Below are 17730 nucleotides of genomic sequence, written 5' to 3'. Positions count from 1 at the left end.
AGGAACTCTGTAGGAAAAAATAATCAGATATTCATTAGAGTTCTGTTTAGTCTGATCTACCTCAAAAATTGTTTTAGGGATAAAATAAGTCAGTACAATAAGAGTCCTTCAGAGAGAGAACAAAAGGAAATTCCCTGCCACAGAGGCAGGGTGGGATGGGAGGGATGGGGGTGGGAGGGATACTGGGATCCGTGGTGGTGGAAAATGGTCACTGGTGGAGGGATGGGTATTTGATCATTGTATAATCGAAACCCAAGCACAAAAATTTGTAAGTCTACAACTGTATCTCATGGTGTTTCACTAATAAAAATTAAAAATATATATATAAACCTGAAAAAAATAAGAGTCCTTCATATAGTTTCTGAGATATAGATTTATATTTTCAGTGTCAGTTATTAATTGTATTTATCAGTAAAAGCCTCGTTTTTAAGTAGCAAGTCTTTGTTTCTTTGTTGTTGAATTTTGTCTGAAAGGGATACTGAAAATAAATCCAGATCTTCACATATGCAAAGTATGTATTCTACCACCTTCACAAGCATGGTATTACTTATTTTCTCAATCTGTTTGGGTGTGTAGTTTTTATGATACCCATTGTATGGAACAAGAATCTGGGGCTCAGAAAATCACATGTCTTACCCGCCCTCATAAAACTGTACCGCTGAGCCTGGAAATCCAATTTTCAGCTTTAATTCCAAGATGTTTTTCTCAGTAGTCCATACGATCACTTGGAGTGTCAATTTCTGAAACTCAGTTTAAATTCCACTCCACAGGGATGCAATCAACATTTATTACCTATCATCATTAAGTGGTGTTCTTTTAACTAAGGATAGAGGAGTAATTAGTGAAAGCATCACTTCCTTGTAACTGGACTACAAAATAATCAATGCCACAACTTCAGAATCGCCTTAATTCATTGTATTACCACCTACCTTCGCCGTCTCAGCTTCTGTCTGCAGTCGCTTGGGGGTTCCTTTTTGGTCAAGCACCTTCTGGAAGTTTTTGTTTTTAATGGATTGAGATTCAACACCTTCACCTTCAATTTGCAGTTTAATACCTTCAGCACGGGGAGAGTGATCAATACCCCGTGGATTCAAACCACAGTGGAGCGCTAGAAGGGAGAAGCAAATATATATAACTTAGAAGACACATCATATAAAAATGGTGTCCATGACAGATAATATTTCATCGGGTCTGTGTGGGAAGAAACAAGGCATGTATAAATTGAGCGAGCGAGAGTCCATGATGGGAAGTAATTTGGCGAAGGGTGAGTATAAGAAATGCTGAACTGGGAAGTCAGAACAGCCAGGAAGCATCAATTCCAAATAGTATGACTTTGAGAAAGGTAATATTAATCCTTACACTATGAATGAGAATATCAAATCAGGCAAATTTATTATTACCTCTCACAAAAAATGTTCCATTTTTCTCTAAGAATGTGCTTAATTCCTCCCCATCACCCCATCCGGCAACCACACCTTGAATCAGCATCATTCAATCATCCATTTAAATTCATCTTCTTGCATTCACTCAATAAGTAACTCAGCCAACATATTCTGTGTCTTCCTAGGCTAGACCCTGGAAAAATGGGTCCAGATCGTATGGCAACGCACTCACAATCCAATAGGAGAGGCAGGCAAATGAAGTACATATAAATTGTTATTACTATCAGACCTAGCACCTTCAGAGTTTTATCTCTTACCTCCCCATATCCCATAGCTTGGATACACCAACAAAATATCATTCCCATTTTCTGGGACAATTTATTCATTAAACATACACTTATTGAGTCTCTCCCATCCATGCCTCCAAGTGTTTGGAAGAAAAAGTGAATGTTCCAGAAACCAGACATAAAATCTGGGGTGCATGAGTGCGTGGGTACACATGTAGCACACAAGGTATATTTGTATTTTAATTACGTTAGTCATTAATCCTTAGCTCCTTGTGACACAATCCTACAAAATGAGTTGAAGTCTGTACCTCCCCCCTTTTGTCCTCAGGGTTTAAGAAAATCAACCCCCCTTTCATTGCTATTAGGTCTCTATCATTGACAGTAGCCTCTACCCAACATCTTCTATTTCTTCCATTCCAGGCATTCTTCTCTGCAGGAAATGACTACCATTCTAAAATTCTTCCCTCTGTCCAGCACCCCCTTTACGTTGGTAGTCCTCCCTTGAACAGGTCTCTGAAAAGAATATTTTATACCAGCTGGCTAGGGTGGGGATTCCCATAAACGTGAAGTCCATTCTACCCATTCTCTTCTCCCTCCTTGAAAGGTGCCATCCATTCCCAGGTTTTTAATTGAATCTACATAACAGTAACTCAGATTTTAAACTAGCCTAGGCAGAATTCAAATGAGCTTCAGGCTTTAAAAAGATCCCAATTTCAATGAATATGCTGATACATTAAAGATACTGGATACATTAAAGATACCCAGGTTCAAAACTAAGACCAGGAGCTAGGATGCTTGTACAACAGGCAAGGCACTTGCCTGCATGTGGCTGACCTTGGTTCAGTCTGTGGCATCCCAAATGGTACCAGAGTCTGCCAGAAGCAAACCCCAAGAACCTTTGAATGTGGCCCCAAACAGAGAAAGCACAAAAACTAAGCCCAGATTTTTTTTGTTTGTTTTTTGGGGGGGTTCACACCTGGTGATGCTCAGGGGTTATTTCTGGCTCTGCACTCAGGAATTATTTCTGGCAGGCAGTGCTCAGGGGACTGACAATATGGCATGTGGGGATCAAACCCAGGTCAGACACATGCAAGGCAGATGCCCTACCTGCTGTACTATTGCTCTGTCCCGATTGTTCATTTAAAGATAATTCACCTTTTCTTTCAGGGTGATTCAACAGAATTTAGTTTCCTTTGGCACACTCTCAATGACTCTTCTTTCCCTTTCATCCAACACCAGATACTATAGGCACTATACCCCCCAAATATGCTCGAATCCTTACACATCATGGTCCCCCAGTGCCATCACCTTGGTCCAAGCTCCCCACACCTTAAATTTGCATCACTCTCTGGCCCCATTTTACATTCCAAACTTCCATCTGAAACTCTGTATACATCCCCTCAGGAGGTGGTTCTGCTCTAAACTTTCTGAAGGCTTCATTTTACACATAGATCATTCAAATATCTTTAACGTGCTCAATGTGGCCTTGAAGCGTGCAGCCCCTTTGTGCCTGTTCAGCCTCATTTCCCACCACATTATTTCTTGTTCACTCCACCCAGACCACATATCTCCTTTTCACTTCCTTGAATACTCCTATTTCTTTCACATCTGGTCTTTGCACATTATCCTCCATGGCCTGAAAGGTTTCCTTTCATTCTTTAATTCAACTATAAATATGACAGAATTTGAGGTATGTCTTTCCTAATCAACTGCCCCATCCCCACCTTTTGTCTCTAGCCTATTTAAGACCACTACCTGGCTCAAACATCTTTTAAGTATTAAGCCAATGAACTTGAAACTGAATTTTTATTTTGGACAAAGGTTGATATTCATGTGGCTGTATTTATACCATTTTCTATGGGAATTATCTGAATTTTCCATCTAGTCTCTATGCTTTCCAAAATGAAGAGCCACCTACTTCATAATGCATAGTGAAGATTCAACATTAGCTCATGTTCTCAGAGTTTCCATTAAATCAGAAAAATGAAGATTATTATAACCATTTCATAGATGAGACAGAAAGTTCTAGTCACCAAAATGTCATGCAGTAACTGTTGAAGGTCACAGAAATCACATACTAGTTAGGATGAACATGATTTCAAGTTTAAAAAATTAAAAAGTATCAAAGAGATAAAAATTCGCTTTCAGAAAGAACTGCAATGAAATAGCTGGCTGACGTATCATAGTGCCATAAAGAAACTAATTTTTTTATCTTTCCACTCTACTATCCATAACCTCATCCCTTTAAAAAATTGAAAAAAAAATAATCACAGTACCAAATATAATCTCAGTATCTGTACTGCAAACCATAAAGCCCCAAAATAGAGACGATGGGAGAAATAGAGGCAGGGGAAAAAGTGAGATGGGAGGGGGACAATACTGGGACACTGGTGGTGGAAAATGTGCACTGGTGGAGTGATAGGTGTTCGATCATTGTATGACTGAAACTCAAACATGAAAGTTTTCTAACTATCTCACAGTGATCCAATAAAAAAATTATTTTTAAATTAGTCACTGTGAAATTACAAAGTTATTCATGATTGGGTTTCAGGCATACGATGTTTCAACACTGATACTTCACCAGTGTCCACTTCCCTCCACCAATGCCCCACCTTCAACCTGATTTGCCTCCCCCCACTAGTCTGCGATGAGAGCTCTATTTTTAAAAATATATATTTTTGCACTGTGGTTTACAATACTATTAGTGACAGGGTTTCATACATAACATTTTACCAGCTTTCAGCACCACTTCCTCCTCCCTATTGATCGCTTCCCTCCACCATAGATGTGGGTCCCCCTCGCCATCTTATTCCCCAGCCCCTTCAAGTGGCATGTTTCCTAAAGAACACAAGAACTGGCATTTAATAGGAAACATAACCTAACCTTTATTCAAAATCTCATGACACCTAGGCTTACAAAGCTTCTGGCTCTATTAAAGAGAGTTTGGCTGACCTCAATTCTCTTCCAAATGCTCCTTTTTCCTCTTTGACCTAAAGGTAAACCAACCACCCTATTCAGAACTAAAACCCTGGTGGTGTTGCCAGAATTACTAGTTCAAAAGCCACATTATTGCTACGGACCAGAGCAGTAGCAGGAAGAATGATCAAAAATCAGCCACACTGTCCAATTCAGACAGAAGCAGAGAGTAAAACCTGTGAGAGCATGATGCTAATTACTGTTCACCTTAAGTATCATCCCCATCTCCAAAGAATAGCCTATTCAATTACACATACTAAATTTTGATTAGTGAGAAAATGTTTTCCTACATAGCGAGAGGGAGATTTTCATGGAACAGATTTAGACATTAGTGAGAAAAAGAAAAATCGTAGAGTTCTGATTTTCCCAAACAGCACAATCTCTTGGACTATATCCTGTCCTGAATCTCATGGCCTGTGAATCTCACTGAACGGATGGGCAGATTTCAGTAGTTAAATCCTCACTTAATGTCCTTGATAAATTCTTTTAAATTGGGTTTTCTTGGTGTTTTGTCAAAAAGTGGTCGTGGCCATAATGTGAAGTTTAAAAAAAAAGTAGGCAATATGGTTGTTATATCATTGATACTTATGGCTTTAATGTAAAAAAAAAAAAAAGCATTGCAATTCTCCATGTAAAAGCCCAAGACATTCTGGCACTAATTTTATATTGTTTCTAGTCTGCCTCTTATTGGTATCTCTCCTGGTGGGGCTCAGGAGACCATATGGGGTGCCAGGGATCAAACGCAGGCCAGAGGCATGTGAGGCAGAACTCTCTCTCAGACTCCAGAACTGGGTGATTAAACAAAAGGATGGATGTGTAATGAAGGGACTAAAATAACATTTCATTCAACATCCACTGCAGTACTTCGCATCAATTTTTTTTTCTGCTTTTTGGATCACACCCGGCAATGCATAGGGGTTACTCCTGGCTCTGCACTCAGGAATTACTCCTGTCGGTGCTTGGGGGACCATATGAGATGTCAGGGATTGAATCTGGGTTGGCCGTGTGCAAGGCAACTGCCCTACCCACTACACTATAACTCCGGCCCCTCATCAATATTTTAATGAAACAACTTACTCAGGTACTACTGTTACTTCTCACAACTCCTCCCAACCAAATCAGACTCTTATACTTCCTTTGCTTATGCTGACTTTTCCTAAGAGAGGTTTTACTTCACCCACTCCTACCTTCTTGGGAAGGCAAATTCCTATCACCAGGACCACATGTTGGCTCTGACCTTTCCTGTGGAAAACTTTCTGGAGTACCACAATGGGAAGCCTTTGGCTCTGTTCCCCAACACAGACAGTAAGCAGTACTTTGTCTCCTCACTTCACCGAGGAGGTCCTCCCAAACTGTCTGTTTTTCTGCAAGCACTAGGGTAGGAAAGGTTAAATCCTCCAGGATCTCCATACCCAACCCCACACTGAAGGTATTTAAGAAACACGTTTCAGCTGCTGAAAGAAACAGCAATCTCCCCTCCTTGTAGCATCATTTCTAAAACCAAGTTTTAGAAAGAAAAAAAAACCCAACTTTTCTGTTAGTAAATACCTAGAGTGCACAATGAAAGATGTATATAAACATGAGGCAGAAAGTGAGTCTTTTGCCTTTCAACACATGCCACTGCCTTCACACAAATATTTAACCCTCCATAGATGTTCCTCTCTTGCCTATACACCTCAGTGGTTGATTCATGTTTTTGTGCTTGAGATTTCTTTTGTTTTCCCCCAAATTTCTTACATGCTCCTAATATTTACAAATCAAGTGACTGCCTGATGACTTCTTACAGGTTGTGACCACGATTTCTTTGCTGATCAAGTAAAATCTCCCCCTTCCCTGCCCATCTGCTTTCTCTTTCCTGTCCTCATCACTACACTTTCCTGTTCTCACTAAAGTTACTCAATTTAATGGGCTCAACAGTTCACAGATCAGCTCTGAGACTCTCATCACATTTTCCCGATCTTCCCAAGCATCTTGTGCCTTCTGGATCTCTCCTGTTGGACTCAACCGGCCACCCATGATCTCCACCTCACTGCTGTCACTGATTCTTTGCTATTAAAAATTGTCTAGATGAAGTTCTTACAATAAGGGTTTAAATCCAAAACAAGTTCCATAAATACTGCCTCTTAACAAAGGCAGTATTAGTGAATATTCACTCCTTAAGACATGTCACAGAGAACTTTTCACTGCAGATGCTCAAGTGTCATCCTTATTGAAACAGGAACTTTTGTGTATAACTGGGAGAGGGATGGGTAATGTGTAATGGTGGAACTGCCCTAGAAAAAAAAAGAACACAAAGCAATTCTACCAAAACAGAATGCAGAACTCAATCCAAGAAATGAGAGCAGGGTCTCAACAGAATTTGGTGTCTTCATAGCAGCACTATTCACAATATCCAAAACGTGAAAATAAACCTCATGTACATCAATATCTGAATGGTTAAACAAGAAGTAGAACTATCCATATGATGTAATAATATTCACTCTTCAAAAGGAAGGAAATTCTGGTATGATCAGTAGTGAACCTTGAAGACATGTGAAGGGAAATAAACCTTAGTACAGCCACCATCATTAGAGAAAGACAAATACTATGATTCTACTTATTAATGATGCTGTCCTCTTCAAAATAAAAGCTAAAAACCAAAACATAGCTCATCAATACTGGTCTTTCTCAATTTGACACGAAAATGTTTCACTTCAAAATGTGTCCATGTATACAAACTCATGGACATAAAGTAAAGCAGTTGTTGCCAGAGGTGGGAAGATTTCAGTTTGGGATGACGAAAATGTTCTGGAGATAGATGATGATGATTACACAACACTGTGACTATCCATGATGTCATAGAAATGTGAACTCAAAAATAGTGACAAATGGTATTGAGATTTTACCACAATACAGTAAAATCCAAACAGAAACTAAATCCCAGTCAAGAGCTCACTTCAGTCCCTTACTGCTTTCATGAGTGTAAGAGATGCTCCCAAAATATTTTTCCATATTCAAAGATTTGAAAGTATGTCAGTAATCATAGGATTTACAGCTCTAATATGTATTTTTTTCTTTTTGGGTCACACCCGGCTATGCACAGGGGTTACTTCTGGTTCTGCACTCAGGAATTACCCCTGACAGCGCTGAGTGGACCATATGGGATGTTGGGAATCGAACCCAGGTCGGCTGAAATCAAGGCAAACACCCTATCTGCTGTGCTATCGCTCCAGTCCCATGTATTTGTTTTCTAAGGGGTAAAGGTAGCCAACAGGATCAAGTCACTTTCAGATTTTTCCCAGAAAGGGCATGCTCTCCCAAATGGCCCCAACCTGACCTGCAGAAGAGAGATATGGATTACCAGAAGTGAGTCTGGGCCCTCCTGAACCCAACTTCACATCACTCTGATGTGACTTGGGTCACAATGAGACTGCCCCAAAGTGCCAAGCCTCATAATGCCTCAAGATGAACTGGGAAATGCTGAGGAATAAATTGACATTGCTGCGTTCATTTACAAGAATAAATGGATCTGAACCCTGAAGCTTCCCATTGTGCTCAGTTCCCAGATCACCCTCCCTGTGCTGTTGAGACAGAGCTATAGACAAGCGGGGTATTCCTGGGGCTAAGCACCTTGCACATGTTTATCTCTATGTTTGGTCCCCAGCCATGTGAATGGAACATTCCTTTTTGGCTAAGGTTGGTTCGAACAGAGACTCCTTGCAAATCTTCCCCAGAATCCTAGCAACAAGGGCACCTCTGTATCATCCCGGAGAAAGTACTCCTGAGATGGCTTGGAGTTCTCTCCTTCTCCAGAATTAATCTTTTTATACAACATGCTTATGCCAGCCCTCGCTCCAATGGATACATTGGAGTTATACAGAGAAAAGAAGAGAACAGTGAATGAATTTTGTATGCAGCATAATTGTCAACATTCTTCCTCCATTGTTGACAATTCATCTTTCTTATTAGGAGATATATTCTCTCTGTGTATGTGTATTCCAATATTTCTTAGCACGCCTGCCAAGTCTAACTTTGAGTCCTGAAAAGCAACCAATTACTTTTTTATGTTGAAATAAAAGTGATTTTTAACATTATGTGGGTTTCAGGTGTATGGCACTATAATTTGACATTGGTATACACCACATTTTGATCGATATCTGCAGCTACAACAATTGCTTCCAAAAGTGACTACTTACTACTAAGCTTTACAAACTCCTGGCTTAGTCAAGTGACTGACCCTCAGCAGTTTCTAAAGCATGTGTTTAAATGGAAGCGGAGGTTTGAAAAACAGTTTTTTTATTCAACCCTACTCACTGCCATTCTCTTAGGAGTCACATATCTTTGCTTTTCAAGACAGCAAATCAAAGTTGTTTTCAACCAGTAGCACTGTAGCACTGTCCTCCCGTTGTTCATCCATTTGCTCAAGCGGGCCCAGTAACATCTCCATTGTGAGACTTGTTGTTACTGTGTTTGGCATATTGAATACATTACGAGTAGCTTTCCAGGCTTTGCCGTGCAGGCGAGATACTCTCGGTAGCTTGCCAGGCTCTCCGAGAGGGGCACAGAAATCAAACCCAGGTTGACCGAGTAGGTCACATGCAAGGCAAACACCCTACCACTGTGCTATCACTCAACCCTTTTCAACCTAATTGTTGAAAATTGTGGATTAACCAAAAATATGTTAAGTCACAGAACCACAGAGTTGTCCTAAAACTTCTGTTTAATGACTGCCTATTGCAGAATAGAGACTGTATTATTCATCTATGTGCCTTTAAAAACAAATAAATTCAAATTCCCATCATTGGCTATTAGAACTGAGATTTACAATTTCATGACTATGTCTTAATCTTCACCAAAGTTCCTGCAGGATATAAGTTCCTTGCTTCATATTTCTCTCATATGTAATACAGACATAGATAATAGTCTTCAGATGCAGGATTAATAACAGAGATACCAGCATTATGTTCTGGATAATCATTAAGCAGAAAACTAGAACTACCTCTAGAGATAAACTGGCTTCTTGAACTCATTATAGCAGGCACTTCTGAAATTCCCCGAAATTTCCTCCTGACCACTATCTACAATATAGTTATAGTTTATCAATTCTCCCTTTCTTAGCAGACCAAAAAATCCCCTAACTATTAAGCTACCATGAATTACGTCTTCTATAACTTTCAGATGAACCATTTCAAACACACGCAAATCCATTTTAACAGAAACCAAAAAATGATGACTTTGTTCTTCTTAAAGAAAAAAATAAATAAAATCCTTGTAAAATATTTTGGTCTAGGTTTCATGACACCATTAGAACTTAGAATGCATAGAAGATATATATTAAAAATTGCTATTATTGGGGCTGGAGCGATAACACAGCGGGTAGGGCGTTTGCCTTGCACGCAGCCAACATGGCCAACACAGGTTTGATTCCCAGCATCCCATATGGTCCCCCGAGCACCGCCAGGAGCAATTCCTGAGTGCATGAGCCAGGAGTAACCCCTGAGAATTGCCGGGTGTGACCCAAAAAGCAAAAAAAAATTGCTATTATCAATAAATGATTATCAAAACTATAATAAAGATGGCAATGAAAATTGAAAATATTGAAAATCTCTAACTCAGGGGAAGTTTGGTGCCCAGGGAAATACCCTGATAGCTCATAAAAAATTGCATGAAATATGTCTGTGGGTATCAGATCACTGATATATCAAAATGAAAACATTTCACATGAAACAAAAGTGTCAAGAACACAGGTTGGATTAAGCCATCAAAATAAAATCCTTGGGGAAAGGAAACATCCTTGGGGAAAGGAAACAGCCCGGAGGGCACATGCTAGGGAAAGGCTATGGTACACAGGCCAAATCTGTTTTCATATGGTTATGAGCCAACTATGTATAGCTTTGCCACTTGGATCAGGCCATAAGGAACCAATGCTTTTCGAAGCTTCTCCTTAGCTAATGTGAGTCTCCATGAATTGGTAGGCTGAAGCAGACATCTGCAAAATACAAATCAAAGTCCTTTTCTCACTATCAAAAAAGTCACAGTCCAAATAGGTAACTTGGAGTATTAAAATATGATGTATCAAGGGGTACTACATGGAAAGTATCATGCTAAGTGAAATGAATCAGAAAGAGAGGGATAGACATAAAAAGATTGCATTCATCTGGGGTACATAAACTAACAAAATGGGAGATTAATACCCAAGAATAGCCGAGATCAGTACCAGGAAGATTACTCCATGGCTTAGAGGCCAGCCGGGCATTCTAGGGGAAAGGGCAGCTCAGATAGAGAAGGGAGCACCAAATAAAGGGTGTTTGGAGGATCCTCCCAGGAGGGGAGATGCATGTTGAAAGTAGACTATGGACTGAACATGATTGCCACTCGATGCCTCTTTTGCAGACCACAACACCCAAAAGGAGAGAGAGAACAAAAGGGAATGCCCTGCCACAGAGGCAGGGTGGGATGGGGAGGATGGGTGTGGGAGAGGTACTGGGATCCATGGTGGTGGAAAATGGGCACTGGTGGAGGGATGGGTATTTGATCGTTGTATAATCGAAACCCAAGCACAAAAATCTGTAAATCTACAACTGTACCTCATGGTGTTTCACTAATAAAAATTTTAAAAAAGAAAAAAGAAAAAAAATGATGTATCCAAATCTAGCATATACATATGTGTATATATATATATATATACACACACACACACACACATATATATATATATATATATATATATATATATGGGTAGTTCATAATGAATAAGGTAAGGTAAAGGTAAAGGCCCTCCCACTGATCGTCGATTTGCTCGAGTGGGCCCAGTAACGACTCCATTGGAGACTTTGTTGTTACTGTGTCTGGCATATCGAATACTCTCGGTAGCTTGCCGGGCTCTCCGAGAGGGGCGGAGGAATCGAACTCGGGTCGGCCATGTTGGCCGCTTGTAAGGCGAACGCCCTACCCGCTGTGCTATCGCTCCAGCCCATAATGAATGAGTCTTCTATTTCCAACAATAAGAAATGGAAGCGGCTGGAGCAATATTAGAGTGGGTAGGCAACTGCCTTGCACATGCTCAATTCAGGTTCAATCCTGGGCATCCCATACGGTCAGTTCCCTGAGTCTGCAAGGAGTAATTCCTGAGTGCAGAGCCAGGAGTAAGTTCTGAGCACAACTGGGTGGGGCACAAAACAATCAAAACAAAAACTTACCAAAAAAAATACACAAACGACCAAAAACCCCCAAACAACATACTGGAGAAAAGAAAATTATATTTTTTAGAGGAGAGGACAGAACACAGAAAGATGTGGGGCTGGACTTCCAAAATCACCACCTTCCTACAAATTATGTCTTATGATAGCCTTGAGAGTGTTTTCTGGCTACTAGAACATGGCCTGAGCAGGTGTCCACCTCAGTCAGATGTCGACTCCACTGTGTGTATGAGGACACTGCCTCCTCTAAGTCACATATAGCCCATTTACTCTGGCCTCCAAGAATTATTCCACCTTTTTGAAAACAGTTTGTTGTAAGGGAATCTTTTTCTCCAAAAACTATAGTTAAGTGTAATCTTCATATCAAATATTCAAGACAATCTAAACAATAGAAATGGAAACAATGCTTAACTTTTATATTTCAACATCATCAAAGTGGGAAGAGGCTTCTCTAAGGTACAAAGACATTAAATCTCATTCAGGAGAATACAAAGGCAGCGAGATTCAGAACATTTATGGAATATTAGTCAGAAAATTAAGGAATCAAATCAAGAGAAAGAAATGATCAACAGTAGTGACTTTAAACTATTTTAAACCATGAGATAATAAAATAGATGTCATACTATCAACGAGGGTAAAAGCATCCAGATGTACATGAATTGGAGTTTTCATAAAATAACACTTTCCATTGACACAAATTACATGGTATTTTTTTCTTATGTATTTAATTTTTGAAGTTAGTGTTAGAAACACTAGAGGCTTCTGATAAGATTGAAAAGACCAACTTTTTTTTTCAATTCATCCCATTCAGAAATAAACAAAACAACTCTGAACATTATCTATGATTCTTCTAAAGTATTCCCAAAAACAAAATCAAAAGTATTTCCCAAAGCAGAAGCCCAGGCCCAGATGGATTCGCTAGCGAATTCTTTTAAACCTTTAAAGAGCACCTACTTCCAATGCTTTCGAGCTTTTCCAGGAAACTGAAGAAATAGAAACACTCTCAAACAGTTTCTATGAGAGAGAGAGAGAACTTTAGGCTGATATCGTTGATGAACATGGATGCAAAGATTCTCGACAAAGTATTAGCAGATAGAATTCAACAACTCATCAAAAAAATAATATCTCATGATCAAGTAGGATTCATCCCAGGGATGCAAAAATGGTTTAAAATATGCAAGTCAATCAACATAATTCACCATATCAATAAAAGAAAAAATTAAAACTATATGATCATATCAAAGAATGCAGAAAAAGCATTTGACAAGATCCAGCAATCATTCATGTTTTAAAAAAAACTCAACAAAATGGAATTTGACGGAACTTTCTCAATATAATAAAGGCATTTACCTCAAGTCCACAACAAACATTATTTTCAATGGGGAAAATGAAAAACCTTCCCTCTAAGACCTTGTACAAGACAAGGTTGCCCACTCTCACCACTTCTATTCAATATAATACCAGAAGTACTTGCCATAGTGATTAGGCAAGAAAAAAGATATCATGGACATCTAGATAGAAAAGAAAGAAATCAAGCTATCACTGTTTGTAAATAACAGTACTCAGAAAATACTAAACACTCTATGAAAAAAAGCTCCTAGAAACAGATTTGATAGTAAAGTGGCAAGTTACAAGATCAGTATGCAAAATCCCTGGCTTTCCTGTATACAAATAATGAAAAGAAGAAATATTTTTTTTAAATCATATTCACAATTGTGCCTCAGAAAATCAGGTATCTCAGAATCAGCTTAAGAGGTGAAGGACCTATACAAACTACAAAATGCTACTTCAAGAAATAAAAGAGGACAGGAGAAAATCGAAACATATCCCCTGCTCATGAATTGGGAGAATTAATAACATCAAAATGACTACTCCCCTAATCACTGTACAGATTCAATGCAGTCCCTATTAGGATAACTATGACATTTTTCAAATAGATCAAAAACATGCCAAGATAGAAGATTGGAATAAGATCCAGATTCATAACTAAATGAAAATGTTTATGTTCCGATTTTTTTAAAAAAATCACACTTAAGTAAATATCAGGAGAATCTCAAACTTAATGAGAGAAGACAAACAACTAATGCCAAAACTAAGATGACAGAGATACTAGAACTGCCTAACATTGACTTTAAGGAAGTATGATCAAAAGTTTTTGATGAAAAAAAAAAGGTTTTGATGAGCAATTATACCTGATACAAGAGTGGGGAAGGGAGCAGGAGCAATAGCACAGCGTGTAGGGTGTTTGCCTTGCACATGGCAGAGTACCACCAGGAGTAATTCCTGAGTGCAGAGCCAGGAGTAACCCCTTAGCATCGCTGGGTGTGACCCCCCCAAAAAAATAAGAAATAAAGGACCACAAAGAACCAAATGGAAGTGTTATAAATGGAAATGCAAGAAAATACAATACCTTAAGAAACAGAACATAGGCCTAAGAACAGAATAGGTGAGACAAAGGAAGATTTGATTGAAAAGGACAAAGAACTTTCCTAGCAATGTTTTACATCTTGCTTATATTATACAGTATTATACAAGTATCAAAACTCAGTGACTGCTTCAGCTGTGTTTTCTATTGTATATAAAATATTTTTAAAACAACAAAAACAATTAATGAGGAAACCAGAATTATAAAGAATTAACAAATAATGTTTAAATTATATATTATTACTCACATCCCTTTCCCCCTTTCGTTGGGTGGAGCGATAGCACAGCGGGTAGGGCGTTCGCCTTACAAGCGGCCAACATGGCCGACCCGAGTTCGATTCCTCCACCCCTCTCGGAGAGCCCGGCAAGCTACCGAGAGTATTCGATATGCCAAACACAGTAACAACAAAGTCTCCAATGGAGACGTTACTGGGCCCGCTTCGAGCAAATCGACGATCAACGGGAGGGCCTTTACCTTTTTTTACCTTATCCCTTTCCCCAATTCAACACAGCAACTTATAAACAAGTGCTGTAGCACTGTAGCACTGCCCTCCCGTTGTTCATCGATTTGCTCGAGTGGGCCCAGTAATGTCTCCATTGTGAGCCAAACACAGTAACAAGAAGTCTCACAATGGAGATGTTACTGGGCCCGCTTGAAAAAAAAAAAAAAAAACAAGTGCTACCACTTCTACATATTTAAGCACTGGCAGGTCATGTCACTTCTTTGTGAAATGAAAATATTTGGCTTGCCTTATTATTTATCCTCGCATTGTTACTGTGTTGATAAGGTGAAAACCGAGATTGAACACCTGATATCTACCACATGCTCACTGAACACTGATTCTCCATTTTTTTTCTAGTACTCATCTTCATCTCAATGGAGGGACATTTGGCAATAATTTCAACATCTCAAATAAACAAAATAGTAATTGTGTAATTTTAATTAACACAACACAAACTTCCAAAATGACAATCCTAACTGAAAAGGGCAAACAAGTGAAATTTAGTTGAAAAAACCAAAAAAAAGTAGAAAAAACAGGATTTTTTTTTCAAATACAAAAACAAGTTTGATGAAGGTCAGAGAGATAGTAGAGTGGACAGGGTGCTAGTCTTGCATGTTTCTGACCTGGGTTCTATTCCTGGCATCCCATATGGTCCCCTGAACTCCAACAAGTATGATCCCTGAGCAGAAAGTCAGATGTAGGCCCTGAGTACCTCTGGGTGTGGCCTCCGAAACTAAAAATAACATTGTTGAGAAATAATCTTTAAAAAGAATGAAGATTTTAAAAAAGCTTGAAAATAAAAGATAAAAGTTGAAAATAAAAATAAAAGCAAGCCCCTGTCTCTTGCAGCACACTTCTTATGGGAAAGCTGACAATATTCTCTGTCAAACCAAGCTGGTGTTTCAAATGGAGGAAAAGCACATGATGTATTTAATTTAGGTAATTGCACCTTCCTAGATATTCTAAACTGGAAAAAGGGAATCAGATATCAGAAAGAGGCAAAGACAAAGATGAACGGCAACATCATAGGGTCACTGGGAAAATGGCACAAGGGAAATGAGCCAAAAACTCCTTGACAAGTCAAACCACATGTTTCCCACTACTCCACGCTTCTTCATGGAATAGGGTTTATTTTCCTTAGTATCTTTATTTATTAGCTCAATTAATATTTACTTGCTCAATTCATAAGCTTTGAAATTGAATAAATCTGGCTCTAATTACGGACTAGCTACATGACCTTGGTCAAGTTCCTTCATTTTAGTTTTGGACTTCCTAACCTATAAAATTGGAATAAGTCATGTGGGAATACAGATAAATAGACCCATGGAATATAACTCAGAGTCCCAAGATAAACCCTAAGATCTGTAGAAATTTAATTGATAACAAATAAGCTGGGTGCAAGAAGTGAAGCAAAAAAGAACCTCTTCAGCTAATGATGCTGGGAAGCAAAGTTGCCATTAGCAAAATAAAACTAAATTCATATCTCATGCTTTACACAAAAGTTCCTTCAAAAAGAAAGACCTAAAAAAATCTAAAAAGATTAAAATTGAATCCATAAAATACATTGAGGAAAACATAGGTTATTGAGGAAAACACAGGTTAAGCTCTCCTAGATATGTACCTCAGAGGCATTTCCCATAATTAGACTCCACTAGCAATTTCCATAATAAGACTCCACTAGCTGGAGTGATAGCACAGCGGTAGGGCGTTTGCCTTGCACGCAGCCAACATGGCCGACCCGAGTTCAATTCCTCCGCCCCTCTCGGAGAGCCCGGCAAGCTACTGAGAGTATCTCGCCCGCACGGCAGAGCCTGGCAAGCTCCCCGTGATGTATTCGATGTGCCAAACACAGTAACAACAAAGTCTCCAATGGAGACATTAGCAAAGAAAAACAAGAAAGAAACTGTCAAATTTTATAGGTTTTTACATGGCAAATGGGGAAAAAATAAAAGGTACCCTACTGAATCAGCTCCACAAAAATAAAAAAATTAAAAAAAAAACAGGTAACTGGTCAGTGAAGACACATAAGTTTAAATAAACATCAGATGGAGGCTTCAGAAAAAAGAAAAGTTTAAACATTTCTAGAAAGAGTTACCTGGCAACTACAAAAAGAGACTTTTTCAGATAGAAACATACATATCTTCCAACTCACAGAAATATGAAAAAGACTTGCAGCGTTTGATTTCATGAATGTGGGTTTTCCTCTCTCAGATATGGTGGAGTTTACGGGGTCATCCTAACAAATTAGTTTTATTTGTTCACACTCTATCATAATGATGCTCAGACAAAAGAAGCATTCAAATTTAACAAGTTGTACCACTTTTTGTGATCTTCACAAATGTATAGATGACATATGTTCTACACGTACACCGTCTATTTTAAAGACTCATAATCTAAAATGGAACAAATAGAAAAGATCTTGATTTATAAATTTAGAACCAACAATTAAAAAATTGTGGTAAGCTAGAGATGAAAAATAGATTAAAGGATGTGCTGTCAGGCATATGGTTGGATATGAACTTCTTTGGATATCTTCTAAAATCTTCTTCAAATCTGCAAGAGTTTAAAATATTCCCCTAATTTGGAATTACAAATTGCAGGTCAGTGTTCCGATAAACTTGTTCTAATCCTCTGAAGCTACACCATCCAATCTAGTTTACAACAGTGGCATGTAACAATTTTAATAATTATATTTAAAGAGAATTTGGACTTTATTTTCTCAGTTGAACCAGCCACATTTCTAATTCTCAACAGCTATACATAATAATGGCTACCAAATTAAACACTAAAATTATTTAATGTCAACTATTACAGAACTCTGCTGAATAACAAGAATTTGAAAAATATTTCTTACCAATGCTAAAATAAATTTGTTTTTTTCTACAATTTTACATAAAACAAAGATGTAGTTGATGTCAAAAAAATCATTTTCACATTCACATTGTTATGGATCTAAAATCTACCTTTTAGAGATAAGAAA

General features: G+C 38.5%; 1 protein-coding gene across 3 annotated transcripts in view; it reads right to left on the bottom strand.

Annotated features, from left to right (window-relative positions):
• Positions 1-17730, bottom strand: part of SAMD12 (sterile alpha motif domain containing 12) — a 489089-nt gene that overhangs the window by 441154 nt on the left and 30205 nt on the right. For all 3 annotated transcript variants that reach the window (XM_056110130.1, XM_056110138.1, XM_056110145.1), the window contains exon 2: positions 930-1108. In XM_056110130.1, the coding sequence (XP_055966105.1) occupies positions 930-1108 (179 nt within the window). The remainder of the gene's footprint in view (positions 1-929; positions 1109-17730) is intronic.

Source organism: Sorex fumeus, unplaced genomic scaffold (assembly GCF_029834395.1).
Source record: "Sorex fumeus unplaced genomic scaffold, SorFum_2.1 ptg000002l, whole genome shotgun sequence".
Classification (NCBI taxonomy): Eukaryota; Metazoa; Chordata; class Mammalia; order Eulipotyphla; family Soricidae; genus Sorex; species Sorex fumeus.
Note: the sequence above shows the minus strand (reverse complement) of the source record. Positions and strands in the feature narration are given on the sequence as shown.